Source organism: Quercus robur, chromosome 9 (genome assembly GCF_932294415.1).
Source record: "Quercus robur chromosome 9, dhQueRobu3.1, whole genome shotgun sequence".
NCBI lineage: Eukaryota > Viridiplantae > Streptophyta > Magnoliopsida > Fagales > Fagaceae > Quercus > Quercus robur.
Window position 1 is genome coordinate 20,659,535 of NC_065542.1, and position 11,933 is coordinate 20,671,467.

Sequence of the window (11,933 nt, forward strand, 5' to 3'; positions counted from 1 at the left end):
CCACATTTTTTCTAATGTGACATATGTGTACTTGTAGTGGCAATTTTTTTTAACTGTGATGTTAAAATATAATTGTGATAACATGAGAAAATTGTGCAATTAGTTTTCTAATTTTCTGTATAATTATGCATGGTTTCAATCTTTGAATTAATTTATGATGTCTTTTTAACATATTGTGATATGATTGAATTGATATTATATGAATGCATTATGTGATGAATATGTATTCAAAGGGTTTATGAAACTCTTTGGCTCATCTCTATAGTTAAAGATTGTATTGGTAATTTATGCAACATGTATATTTTTTTATTTATTGTTATTATGGATGGATAAGACAATTTTGAAATTATTTGGTAACGTGACATCCCCAATTTTTTAATTACAAATAGAATCTTTGTAGTAGGATACTTGAATATGTAATTTTTTGGGCCAATGTTTTTTTGGCAATTTTTTTGGGCCATTGTTTTTGGCAATGTAATTTAAGGCTATGTAATTTAATTTTGGAAGCCATGTAAGGGGATGTGTTTCACGGTTACCTATAATTTTCAAATTTTGTCTTAGCATGTTGTATGAAATTACCAATAGGGCTTATAGTGGAGCCCATGCACAATGTGTTGTGCACAAAAATGTATGGACACATGTTATACTTATGATTTAATATGTGGATGGTGTGAGGTTTTATTCTTCACAAAATTTTATTTAAAAATCAATTAGATGTGTTATTCCAATTTACATAGTGAGAGATGATTATGAGTTTAGCGAAATTTTTGATCTTACTATGTAGAAAGGAATATCATGGTCTAGTTGGATTTTTTTTTTTTTTTTTTGGAAATAAAATCTAAAAATGTATGTGCTAATGTCAACTTGTGTAATGAATGTAGTGAACATGGCCACTAAGAATGTAGTTGCTAATCTAACTAAGGGTGAGAAACTAGATGGAACCAACTATGATATGTGGCATAGAAAAATTCAATATCTGCTTAATGAACAAGAGGTCCTTGAAACCCTACCCAATGTGATGATGCAACCTGAAAATGGGAATACTGCCTAACATCGCCGTGACTTAGAGGCCTATGAGTCTTGGGTTAACAAAGATCGTTGTGCACGCTTCACTATGCTGAGTAGCATGCACAATGATCTTATTGGGGAGTTTGAGAACTACCCAAATGCCCAAGAGATGTGGAACCAGCTTAAGATTGCCTTTGGAGGGACTTCAGCAACTAGGTTGCGAGCTCTTACTTTGAAGTTTGAGCAATATGTTATGGATTCAAAACATAGCATAGCTGAACATCTAAGGACAATGTCAGCATTGATTTGCGACCTAAAGGCTGCTGGTAATAATCTCTCTGATGAACAACAGGTCACAGCGGTGATACGTTCATTGCCTGAACCTACTTGAGGGCAAATGAAGCTTGTTTTGACACATAGTGAGAATATCAAGACTTTTGCTGATATTTCTCGTCATCTCGAGCTTGAGGCAGAGCGCATGGGGGTGCACCAAAACACCCTCCTTGTCGCCCAATCTGGGCAGCGGAAGGCATTCAGGCCTAAACGCAAAAGACAAGGGAGGAATGCCAAAGGAGTTGGTAACCTTGGGCCTAAAGAAGGCAAGATAGCAAAGCGCCAAAAGGGCAAGCGTGCTAAGAAGGACAAGGCAAAGATCAAGTGCTACAACTGTGGTAAGAAGGGTCACTTCGCTCGTGAGTGCACTGAGCCGAAGAAGGTATCCATTCTTAACAACTCTGCTATTACTTATGTTTGTACACATGTTTTTGTTGCTCATACTATTCCTGGGTGGATTGTAGATTCAGGAGCAACCAAACATATAGCCAGAGATAGAGTTGGGTGTGTGGATTACAAAAGGATACCAACAGGCACACAGTACGTTATTTTGGGTAACGGAGCTCAAGAAGAAGTCATAGGAGTTGGAACCTACCAACTCAAATTGCGTCTGAAACGTACGTTACTTCTTCATAATGTGCTTCATGCACCTGGTGTCCAATGTAATCTATTTTCAGTACTTACTATGCTTAGACTTGGATTTAGTTTCCGTTTTGATGGTCCTCAGTTGGATTTTTATTTAAATAAAACCTTGTATGGACATGGTTATTTATCTAATAGTTTCTTTATGTTGGATTTAGATCATTCCTCTTTTTCTTTCATTGCTCATAATGATGATATTTCTGATTTTGTAATGTGGCATGCTAGACTTGGACACATAGGAAAAGATAGATTGGCTAGACTAGCTAGAGAAGGCCTATTGGGGTCTATCACTAATGTAAGCTTACCTATGTGTGAACCTTGTCTAGCTGGAAAGGCTTGTAGGAAGCCTTTTGGTAAGGCTCCAAGGGCAACTCATCTTTTGGAATTAGTCCATTCAGACATATGTGGACCTATGAATGTTAAGGCACGCCATGACGCCTCTTATTTTCTCACATTTATAAATGACTATTCACGTTTCAGTTATGTCCATCTGATTTCTCATTGCTTTGAAGCATTAAATTGCTTTAAGTGCTTTGTGGCAGAGGTTGAGAATCAGAAAGAAAGGAACCTAAAGTTTTTTCGAACTGATAGGGGTCGTGAATATTTGTCTAAACAGTTTCAGGAACTGTGTGAGGAAAAAGGGATACGTAGGCAATTGACAATTCCTGGTACTCCACAACAAAATGGTGTTGCAGAGAGAAGGAATCGTACTCTATTAGAGATGGTTAGATCGATGATGGCGCAAGCCAACCTTCCAATTTCGTTTTGGGGGGATGCATTGATGATTGCTGCCTACATCCTTAATTGTGTGTCTTCTAAGTCAGTTCCCACAACACCATATGAGTTATGGATTGGTGTAAAACCCAATTTGGAGAACTTGCGGCCTGGGGGTTGTGCAGGTTTTGTTCACAGTACTTCCCATAAGTATGGGAAATTGGGCCCTAGAGCAAGTAAGAAAATCTTTATAAGATATTCAAAAAGCTCAAAGGGGTATGTAATGTATGGTGAACATTCTGATGGTGGAATGACTGAGATAGAGTCTTGTGATGTCAACTTCATTGAAGATGATTTTCCAAGCATTAGTGAAGCAAAACAAGATCTTTAGCTTTATGAGCTGCAAGAACTTGAAGGTGTCATACCATCTTTGGGCGAGGGTGGAGAATCACAACTTCATCCTGAAATCGCCAAAGATAGTGGGAGTGATTTTGCTCCTAGTGGGAGCAAACCACTAGATAGTGACACACAAGGATCCAAGGTACGTAGAAGTGAACGTGGAACTATTCCCCATCGTCATTTTGAGATTGAGGGGGAATCTTTTATATGTGATTCACTGGACCTTGATGAGCTTGTTCCTATGAGGAAGCATTAGTTTCACCTGCTTCACATGAATGGATAGTTGCCATGAGGGATGAGATGGATTCTATGGCAAAGAATCAAGTTTGGGAGTTGGTTGACCTTCCGCCTGGGCGCAAGACCATTGGAAACAAGTGGGTCTTAAAAATAAAGCGCAAGGCAGATGGATCGATTGACAAATATAAGGCTCGTCTCGTGGCGAAAGGCTATACCCAAAGAGGAGGGATAGACTATGAAGAGACTTTCTCCTCGGTAGTGAGATTTGTCTCTATTCGCCTTATTCTGGCTATTGTTGCACATTTGGATTTGGAACTCTTCCAAATGGATGTAAAGACTGCATTTCTCAATGGAGAACTAGACGAGGAGATCTATATAGATCAACCTATTGGCTTTGAGGTCAAGGAACAAGGGCGCAAAGTGTGCTGCCTTAAACGTTCCATTTATGGCCTAAAGCAAGCGTCTAGACAATGGTATTTCAAACATACCTTTGGTGGAGCAGATCACCAAATTGCCGGATCTTTCTCTTTGCTTGCTTTACGAACTCCTCATGATCTCCTTTGTGGAACACCTCCAAGTCGCAGGAAAGGCTACTAGAGTCTTTCCTAGTTTCCACGCTCTAAATTCTAGGGAACAGTAGATGATGTCCCAGAGAGACGGCTTATTTTTGAGAGAGCACTCAAAACTATACATATGTTTTCTCACTGTGTCTAACCACTATCTGACTAATGTAGGAGTATTTAAATACTAGTAGAGATTCACTTACTATCAGATATATGTGATCCCTAAAAGATCTCATCTTTTAAATTTAAATGATTCCACTACTGATATTGATAACTCATATCAATATCTGTTAAGTTCAAATTTAAACTCACTTATCAGATAACCCATGTGGACGATCCATAGGCCATGGTTTATGGGTTGGACCAAAACCAGCCCAATTTCTAACATCTCCCACTCATCCACATTGGGTACTACAGTCAGAACTAGCTCCTCTCAATCTTTTGTCCAATCCTCTCTTCATACAGAAAAATGGAGTGTGGGACCTGACGAGAAGGTGTAGGGTAGGAGTACTATATTAAGTCACCATCTAAACTAACATAGTACATCACTCATTGTATCTCGTCTATGCCCCAGATTATTTGATCACACCCGATCAAGTTTCTTTAATCCCTCATGAGTTCAAAACTCAAAGCCACACTTGATCCTATACCATATAATATGCTCATGATTATGTTGAAAAACAAATTCCTCATAATCGCCCGGGCTATGAGCCATAAAATAAATGGTGTGTTCTAAATAATCTTCCCCAGACACTCATGTCAATTAATTTACACTTGACCGCTTTCCTAGACATGCTCCGCGAGACCGTATATATCATGGCCCTGAGATGACATGCTAAAGTAGCGACATCAAACATTCACTTCATGACATAGTTCTAGGTCGAAAAAGGGCACAGAATGGACCATATAATGGTCGACTAGGGCTCACATAGTGACGGAGTAGGGATCTGTCCAATCACTCCCTTAATTGGTCGGCTATAGCACATACAGTATAATTTGTATGCTACGGCGGAGCGCCCACTCAACTGGGCTTGTCACACTCAAACACCGTACAAATCTTAGTCCAATTGCCACAAAAGCAACCAACCTGAGTTTCTCAGCACAGTTACACATCAAGTTCCTGTCCAAGATCTCACATTTGGCTTTATTCAGGCTTCATGAAGTTGTGGATACACTTCAAGTGCGACTCCTATAAGTCTCATCTTAGCCTAGCTAAGGCGACATTCATTATATTATCTTGCATGCCTCCCTAAGCGTCAAGATGATCACTTACTTGATTTATAGAAAAAACAAAGTGATCACTATGTCTCATCCTGCTCGCTACTCAAGCGCTAGGGTGATCGTCTATGTGAGTAGACCGATCTAAACCTGGTGACATATTCTCAAATAACGTGTGCTCAGTATGCAATATCAATTACATCACAAGATGAATCAAAATGAATAACATCATTATTGCATAAAGTATGAATAAACATGAATGTCCATAAGGTATCCAAAAAACATATCAAATCCTACAAAGTCCCAAACTCCTAACATGAGCCTGAAAGACATCTCTAGCAATGGTTTTAGTAAGTGGATCAGCTACCATCCTGCTAGTGGAGATATGTTGGAGGATCAGCTCTCCTTGTGTAATAGCAAGACGAATGTAGTTATAATGAGTCTGTATGTGTTTGCTTTTGCTATGATACTTAGGATCTTTAGCATGAGACAAGGCTGCCATATTATCACAATACATCTTTACAGCTTCATCTTTAAGAGATGTCACCCTTAGGCTTTGGAAAAATCTCTTTAACCAAACTGCTTCTTGTGCTGCTGCTGAACAAGCAACATACTCAGACTCCATTGTGGATAAAGCAATGCAAGAATGTTTCTTACTGCACCAAGAGATAGCTGCACCACTAAGTAGAAATGCATAACTTGTAGTGGACTTGCGCTCATCTCTATCACTGGCCCAGTTAGCATCAGAATATCCTCTCAATCTCAAATCTTCACCCTGATAGCAAAGAATGAGATCCGATGTCCCACGAAGGTATCGAAAAATCCTCTTAACTACTTGCCAACGAACAGGTCCTGGATTACTTTGATAACAACTAACCATACCAACTGCAAAACAGATGTCTGGTCGAGTACACAACATAACATACATCAGACTTCCAACTGCACTTGCATAGGGAACTCTTGCCATTTCTCTCTTTTTTTTTTTCTGATTTAGGGCAATCTTCAAGGCTTAATGTATGTCCCTTCTCAATTGGAGTGTCTATGGGTTTGGAATTATGCATACGGAATCGCTCTAAGATCATCTTTATGTAAGTTTCTTGAGACAAACCAAGAAGCTTCTTTGAGCGATCCCTGAAAATCTTAACTCCAAGCACAAAATTAGCCTCTCCCATGTCCTTCATTTCAAAAATAGAGGACAACCACCTTTTGGTGGTGACAATCATCTCCATGTCATTTCCAGCCAACAAAATGTCGTCCACATACAAAGACAGGATAAGTAAACTCTTTCCTGATCGTTTGACATACACACAATGGTCTTCTTCCATCATTTCGAAACCAATCGAAATAATAGCCTTATGAAATTTGAAATACCATTGTCTAGACGCTTGCTTTAGGCTATAAATGGAACGTTTAAGGCGACACACTTTGCGCCCTTGTTCCTTGACCTCAAAGCCAATAGGTTGATCCATATGGATCTCCTCGTCTAGTTCTCCATTGAGAAATGCAGTCTTTACATCCATTTGGAAGAGTTCCAAATCCAAATGTGCAACAATAGCCAGAATAAGGCGAATAGAGACAAATCTCACTATCGGGGAGAAAGTCTCTTCATAGTCTATTAGAAGATTGGCATGAGTAACCCAAAGTTATGCAAGGGTATGAAGTTCCCAAATAGGAAGGTGTTTAGGGCTGCCTTGAGGGAATATATAGTGAAAAAGCCTGTGGACATCAAGTTCAAGCTTAATGAGAAGACCAAAGTTTCTGTCCACTGCAAGTATGAATGTAGTTGGAGGATATATGCATCACAGATTGCAGGGGAGTTAACCTTCCAGATAAAGACCATGGTTCCAACTTGTATATGTGGAAGGACATTCAAGCATAGCCAAGTCACTTCTACATATGTGGCTAGGAAATACTTGGATGATTTCAACAAAAACCCTGATTGGGCAGTTTCTGGTGTGAAGCATCAAGTTATGCAGGATGTGTATGTGGACTTGAGCATAAATCAAGTGTACAGAGCTAAGAGGAAAGCTAGAGAGTTCATACTAGGTGATGAGAGGTTGCAGTATGGGAAGCTTAGGGACTATGCAGTGATGATAAAAGTAACTGATGTGGGGAGTAAGGTGATTCTGCAAACTGAGATTACTGAGCCTAACACACAACCTAAGTTCAAGAGGATGTATGTGAGATACAATGCACAGAAAGTTGGATTCTTGGGGGGGTGCAGGCCACTTGTAGGATTAAATGGTTGCCACTTGAAGGGTAAGTTTGGTGGACATATATTATCAGCAACTGCAAGGGATGTGAATGACAATATTTTCCCTGTTGCATTAGGTGTAGTTGAGCAAGAAAATAATGATTCTTGGGTGTGGTTTTTACAAACATTTGCAGATGATATTAGGAGGCCAAATGAGCTGAATCTGGTGTTCATTTCAGATAGGCAGAAGGTAATACAATTTACTTGCTTTTTGAGACTGTTGTTTGTTTTTAATCATTACATTTCTGCTTTTTAAAAGTTTTGTTTTTATTCTTAGGCAGATGGTGTTCATTTTTATTTTTTGGATGTTTTTTGATTGTATTTATGATAACCAGGGATTGATACTTACCATGGAGCTGTTGTTCCCAACAGTTGAACATAGATTTTGTGTGAAACATATTTACAACAACTTTAAGTTAAATTTCAAGGGTTTAGAATTGAAGGCTGCATTATGGAGGTGTGCTGTAGCAACAACAGTTAGGGAGTTTGAGAAGAGAATGCAAGATATGAAGAAATTGGACAATGAAGCATGAAAGTATCTAGCAGACATCCAACCAACCCAATGGACCAAGTCACATTTTACTCCAAGGGCCATCTCTGATTGTTATGTGAACAATCTTAGTGAGTCATTTAATTCTATGATACTAGAAGCCAGTGATAAGCTTATCATTGCCATGCTAGAGTGGATTAGGGTTAGGTTGATGACTAGAATGTACAGTAAGAGGACTGGGATTGAAAAATTCACTAGTGACATATGTCCAAACATAGTGCAGAAGCTTGAGTAGTTGAAAGTTGATTCTAAGTCATTTTCTGCTATTCCATTAGGTTGCTATATATATGAGGTTTATAATGAGTATGAGAGGCATGTGGTTAACATTACAAGAAAGTGTTGTACTTGTAGAGTTTGAGATTTGACAAGAATCTCATGTAAACATGGTGTTGCAACAATTTATAAGAACTTGGAGAGGCTTGAGGTTTATATGCATGCATGCTTTAGAAAGGATGCCTATGTGGCTAAATATAAGGAGATGATTACCCCACTGCCTAGCCAAGATGAATGGGTTGAAACCAACCAACCTGCCCCTGTTGCTCCAATTGTGTACAAGCCTCTAGGCAGGCCACCAATGAAAAGAAAGAAAGATGCAGATGAGCCAAACAACCCATACAAAGTTTCTAGGTCATATAGACCTATAAAATGTGGGTTTTGCCATCAGGAGGGGCATAATTCAAGAAGGTGTAAGGTTGAAATAACTGGTGAGACACCATGGCAAAGGATGCAAAGACTTGAGAGGTAAAAAAAATTTGTAAGTAAAGCAAGAAGTGTTCACTATGACAATATATTACAAATCTATTTTTGATACAAGACAATTCTTTTTGTAGGAACAAGAGGGACAAGGAACAAGCAGCCAGCCAGCCAACCAGCCAGCTAGTCAGCCAACTAGGCAACCACCAAGGAGGTTTGCCAGCCAGCCTGCCAGCCAGCCAACCAGCCAACCAGCCAGCCAGTCAGCCACCTAGGCAACCACTAAGGAGGTTTGCAAGGCAGCCACCCTAGTTTGACAACCAGGTAGCCAACCAGGTAGGCAAGTAGGCAAGCAGGCAACCAACCAGCCAGCTAGCCAGCCAGCCAGCCAACCAACCAGCCACCTAGGCAACCACCAATGAGGTTTGCAAGGCAGCCAACCACCGAGGCAACTAACCAGGCAACCAATGAGCAAGCAAGGCAATAAACAAGATTAGCAAACAAGAGGGCCAACCAGGCAACCACCATTCAAGTAAGGTAGCCACCTAGATCTGCAAACAAGGCAGCCAACCAGCAAGCAAGGCACCCACCTGGACTAGTAAACAATGCAGCCAAGCAGACAACCAGTCAACCAACAAGTGGGGTAGCTAGCCATTCAACAAGAAAGCCAACCACCCATCAAACAAGTCAACCAGTTAACCAGCCATAAAAGCAGCCACTGAGGCAACCAATAGGCAAACCCTACACACAGCCAATTGAAACATCTGCTTCAGCTTTAAGCAAACCACCAGCATCTGCAGTAGATTCAAGTAGACCACCACCAAGTAAAGCACCCACAGCTCAATGGTTCTCATGCAACCAGCCCATCTCTCATACTCCTAAGGAAACATGAGACACAAGAAAACTTCTATTTCAGGTATATAGACAAACACAAACACAAACACCACCCTTTATACTTACATAAAATACTAGATTAGATCTTGATATGGAGTTTCTATGTATTTTGCAGCTTCAAAGGGGGTAAGTATCACCAAGGGTAGTTAGGAGCAATCATCTGCTCTCATATGGGAGAGGAGGTGGATTAAGAGCTGAGACATCTGGTACAATGTTCTCAATAGGCACAGGCAGAGGCAAAGGCAAGGATAAGGGCAAAGTCTTTGGGAAATGAAGATTAGAGAATGTGCAAGCAGAAACTTTACTTTACTTTTTTTTTGTTATTGTGCATGTCTGATGGTGGCATGTTACCATTTTTTTGTTTTTTTGTTATTGTGCAAAACTTTATATTGTAAAGTTATTTTGTTATTGTCTTAGTGGAGACAGAACCACCTATTATGTAGATGAAATTTGGTAGTGTTTAGCCATTAATGTTAGGTAGAGTCCACTTGTTTTGAACAATGCTTATTATATATGTATGGCATGGTCTTACTTTAAAACATACTTCTTTATGCTTCTTCAATTGATGTAAACAGAATCTTTTGGGGTGCATGTCCTTGCCTACCCAATTGATGTACAACATACACAATCTTTATAAAGAAGAACAGATTGCATACCCTATTCAAATTACAAGAACACATTACATAAAGAACACATTACAAGGCAACATTACATATTACATAAACAAGGCAACATTACACATTATATAAACAAGGCAACATGCTTTATTCAAATTACAAGATCACATTACATAAAGAACACATTACATAAACAAGAACATATTACATAAAAATGACCACATCACATAAAGAACACATCGCATAAAGAACAAATCACATACTCTATTCAAATAATCAACAACATTACATAGTGCCAAATACATGGAATACACTTGTCAAAAGTGGTAGTACCCAAAATTATACAATAACTACAACAACTTGCCTTCAAGGCAAACATAATGACTTTGTTCTAAATTCTCCCATCCTACCAGAAAACACATAAAAAAAACCCCCATGACACAACAAGTGCAAATTTGTACTTCTGTAGCTTCTCTTTAGCTATCCTCTCTCTCACCCTAGCTTTTTTTTCCTTTTGCTTGGCTTTGTTTTCCCTTTCAATAGCTGTTGTTTTCCTATCACAAGCCTCCTTTTCCTTTTCCTCTGCAACTCTTGCTTAATTCTTGTACATACTGAATCTTGCAAGGACAATGGGTGCAACTTCAGATCCACGCTTACATGTTTTGCTATCCAACCACCTAAAGTATTTACAAGTAGGTTCATCATCCTACAAACAAAATCAAATTAGGGTTATTCATAAAGCCAACAAAACCCGAAAACCAACAAAACCAGAAAATAAAAAAGGAAAAAAAAATATGAAAACCAACTATTACTCACCACATCATAGTAGTTGCACCCATAAAACCTTCTCCCAAAATTGTTCAAGATCAGAGCAGTCCGTAGCCAACAACTGGCAGCAGAGCATGAATGGTGACTAGAACCTGAGTAATAACTTGAAGAAGACATGTTCAAATTTCACTTTGGCAATCGGAGTACAGAGGGATCTTGATATAGCGGAAATGGGTTTAGGGGTTCGAAAGTAGAGAGACGGAGAGAGCTCGGTCCTTTTTTAGGGTTCTAATTGGGTTCTAATTTTGGCTTATATAGTAAATGAGATTTTCTAACAGAAAGGGCAGAGGTGGGTAACAGGGGTCTAACGGAGGCCATCTCAGGTGGGTAAAGTGACAACTTTTAAACCACGGGTGGGCATTGTTAAAACGGGCTAAACCACAGGTGGGTAAAGTGCAATTTCCTCTTTTTTTTTTCTTTTTTTTTTTTTTATTTTAATTTTTGCATTTTATACATTGGAAGGAAAGCATGTGACATATATGTCAAGAATATAAGGCACTTCTATTTTTTTTCCTATTCATATATCATTTTTAATGTCAGAATTATATAGAAAATGTAGATATAATTTCTGCTGAATTAACCCTATCAAAAAGATAAATCCACCACACCTTAGTCGTGTTACCTACCGATTAACAGAATTAAAAAAGCATGCGTGTTTGTACAATTATTAGGAACATTTCTTGTAGTCAGTGATAATACTTTTTTTTTTTTTTTAAGATAGTTACAATATGCTGATAATTCCGTAAATCAAATTCTTTTTCTCCAAGACTCCAAGTATTTTATGCATAGGAAGGTGCCAATTCAACTAATGATAATACTTTGGATGTCTTCGTCTTGTTATTGTAATTTCACATATACATCTAACCCAAATAACAAGGTGGAATGCATATGATAATGATACTATAACTCTTAATGGTATTTTATTATTTTATCAAACATTGAAATGGGTGATATTAGGCATACTAATGCATCAAATCATTAAG

At 38.7% G+C, this 11,933-nt stretch overlaps 1 protein-coding gene and 1 long non-coding RNA gene across 2 annotated transcripts; both read left to right on the forward strand.

Moving 5' to 3' along the window:
- Nucleotides 1–1,578: 1,578 nt before the first annotated feature.
- On the forward strand, nt 1,579–2,118 carry LOC126700008 (uncharacterized). Its single transcript, XR_007646969.1, has 2 exons — nt 1,579–1,723; nt 1,806–2,118. It is a non-coding gene; the product is annotated as an uncharacterized LOC126700008 (long non-coding RNA).
- A 4,624-nt stretch (nt 2,119–6,742) lies between these two features.
- On the forward strand, nt 6,743–7,901 carry LOC126700826 (uncharacterized). Its single transcript, XM_050399012.1, has 2 exons — nt 6,743–7,558; nt 7,704–7,901. Exons 1-2 carry the CDS (start codon nt 6,743–6,745, stop codon nt 7,899–7,901), a joined length of 1,014 nt encoding a protein of 337 aa, XP_050254969.1.
- Nucleotides 7,902–11,933: the final 4,032 nt, after the last annotated feature.

What these genes read in the sequence shown, in the direction of transcription:
- LOC126700826 (XM_050399012.1), top strand. Translation starts at nt 6,743, where the DNA reads ATGAGTAACCCAAAGTTATGCAAGGGTATGAAGTTCCCAAATAGGAAG. An exon ending in TCATTTCAGATAGGCAGAAG is followed by an intron (nt 7,559 to 7,703) that starts GTAATACAATTT and finishes TATGATAACCAG; the next exon opens with GGATTGATACTTACCATGGA.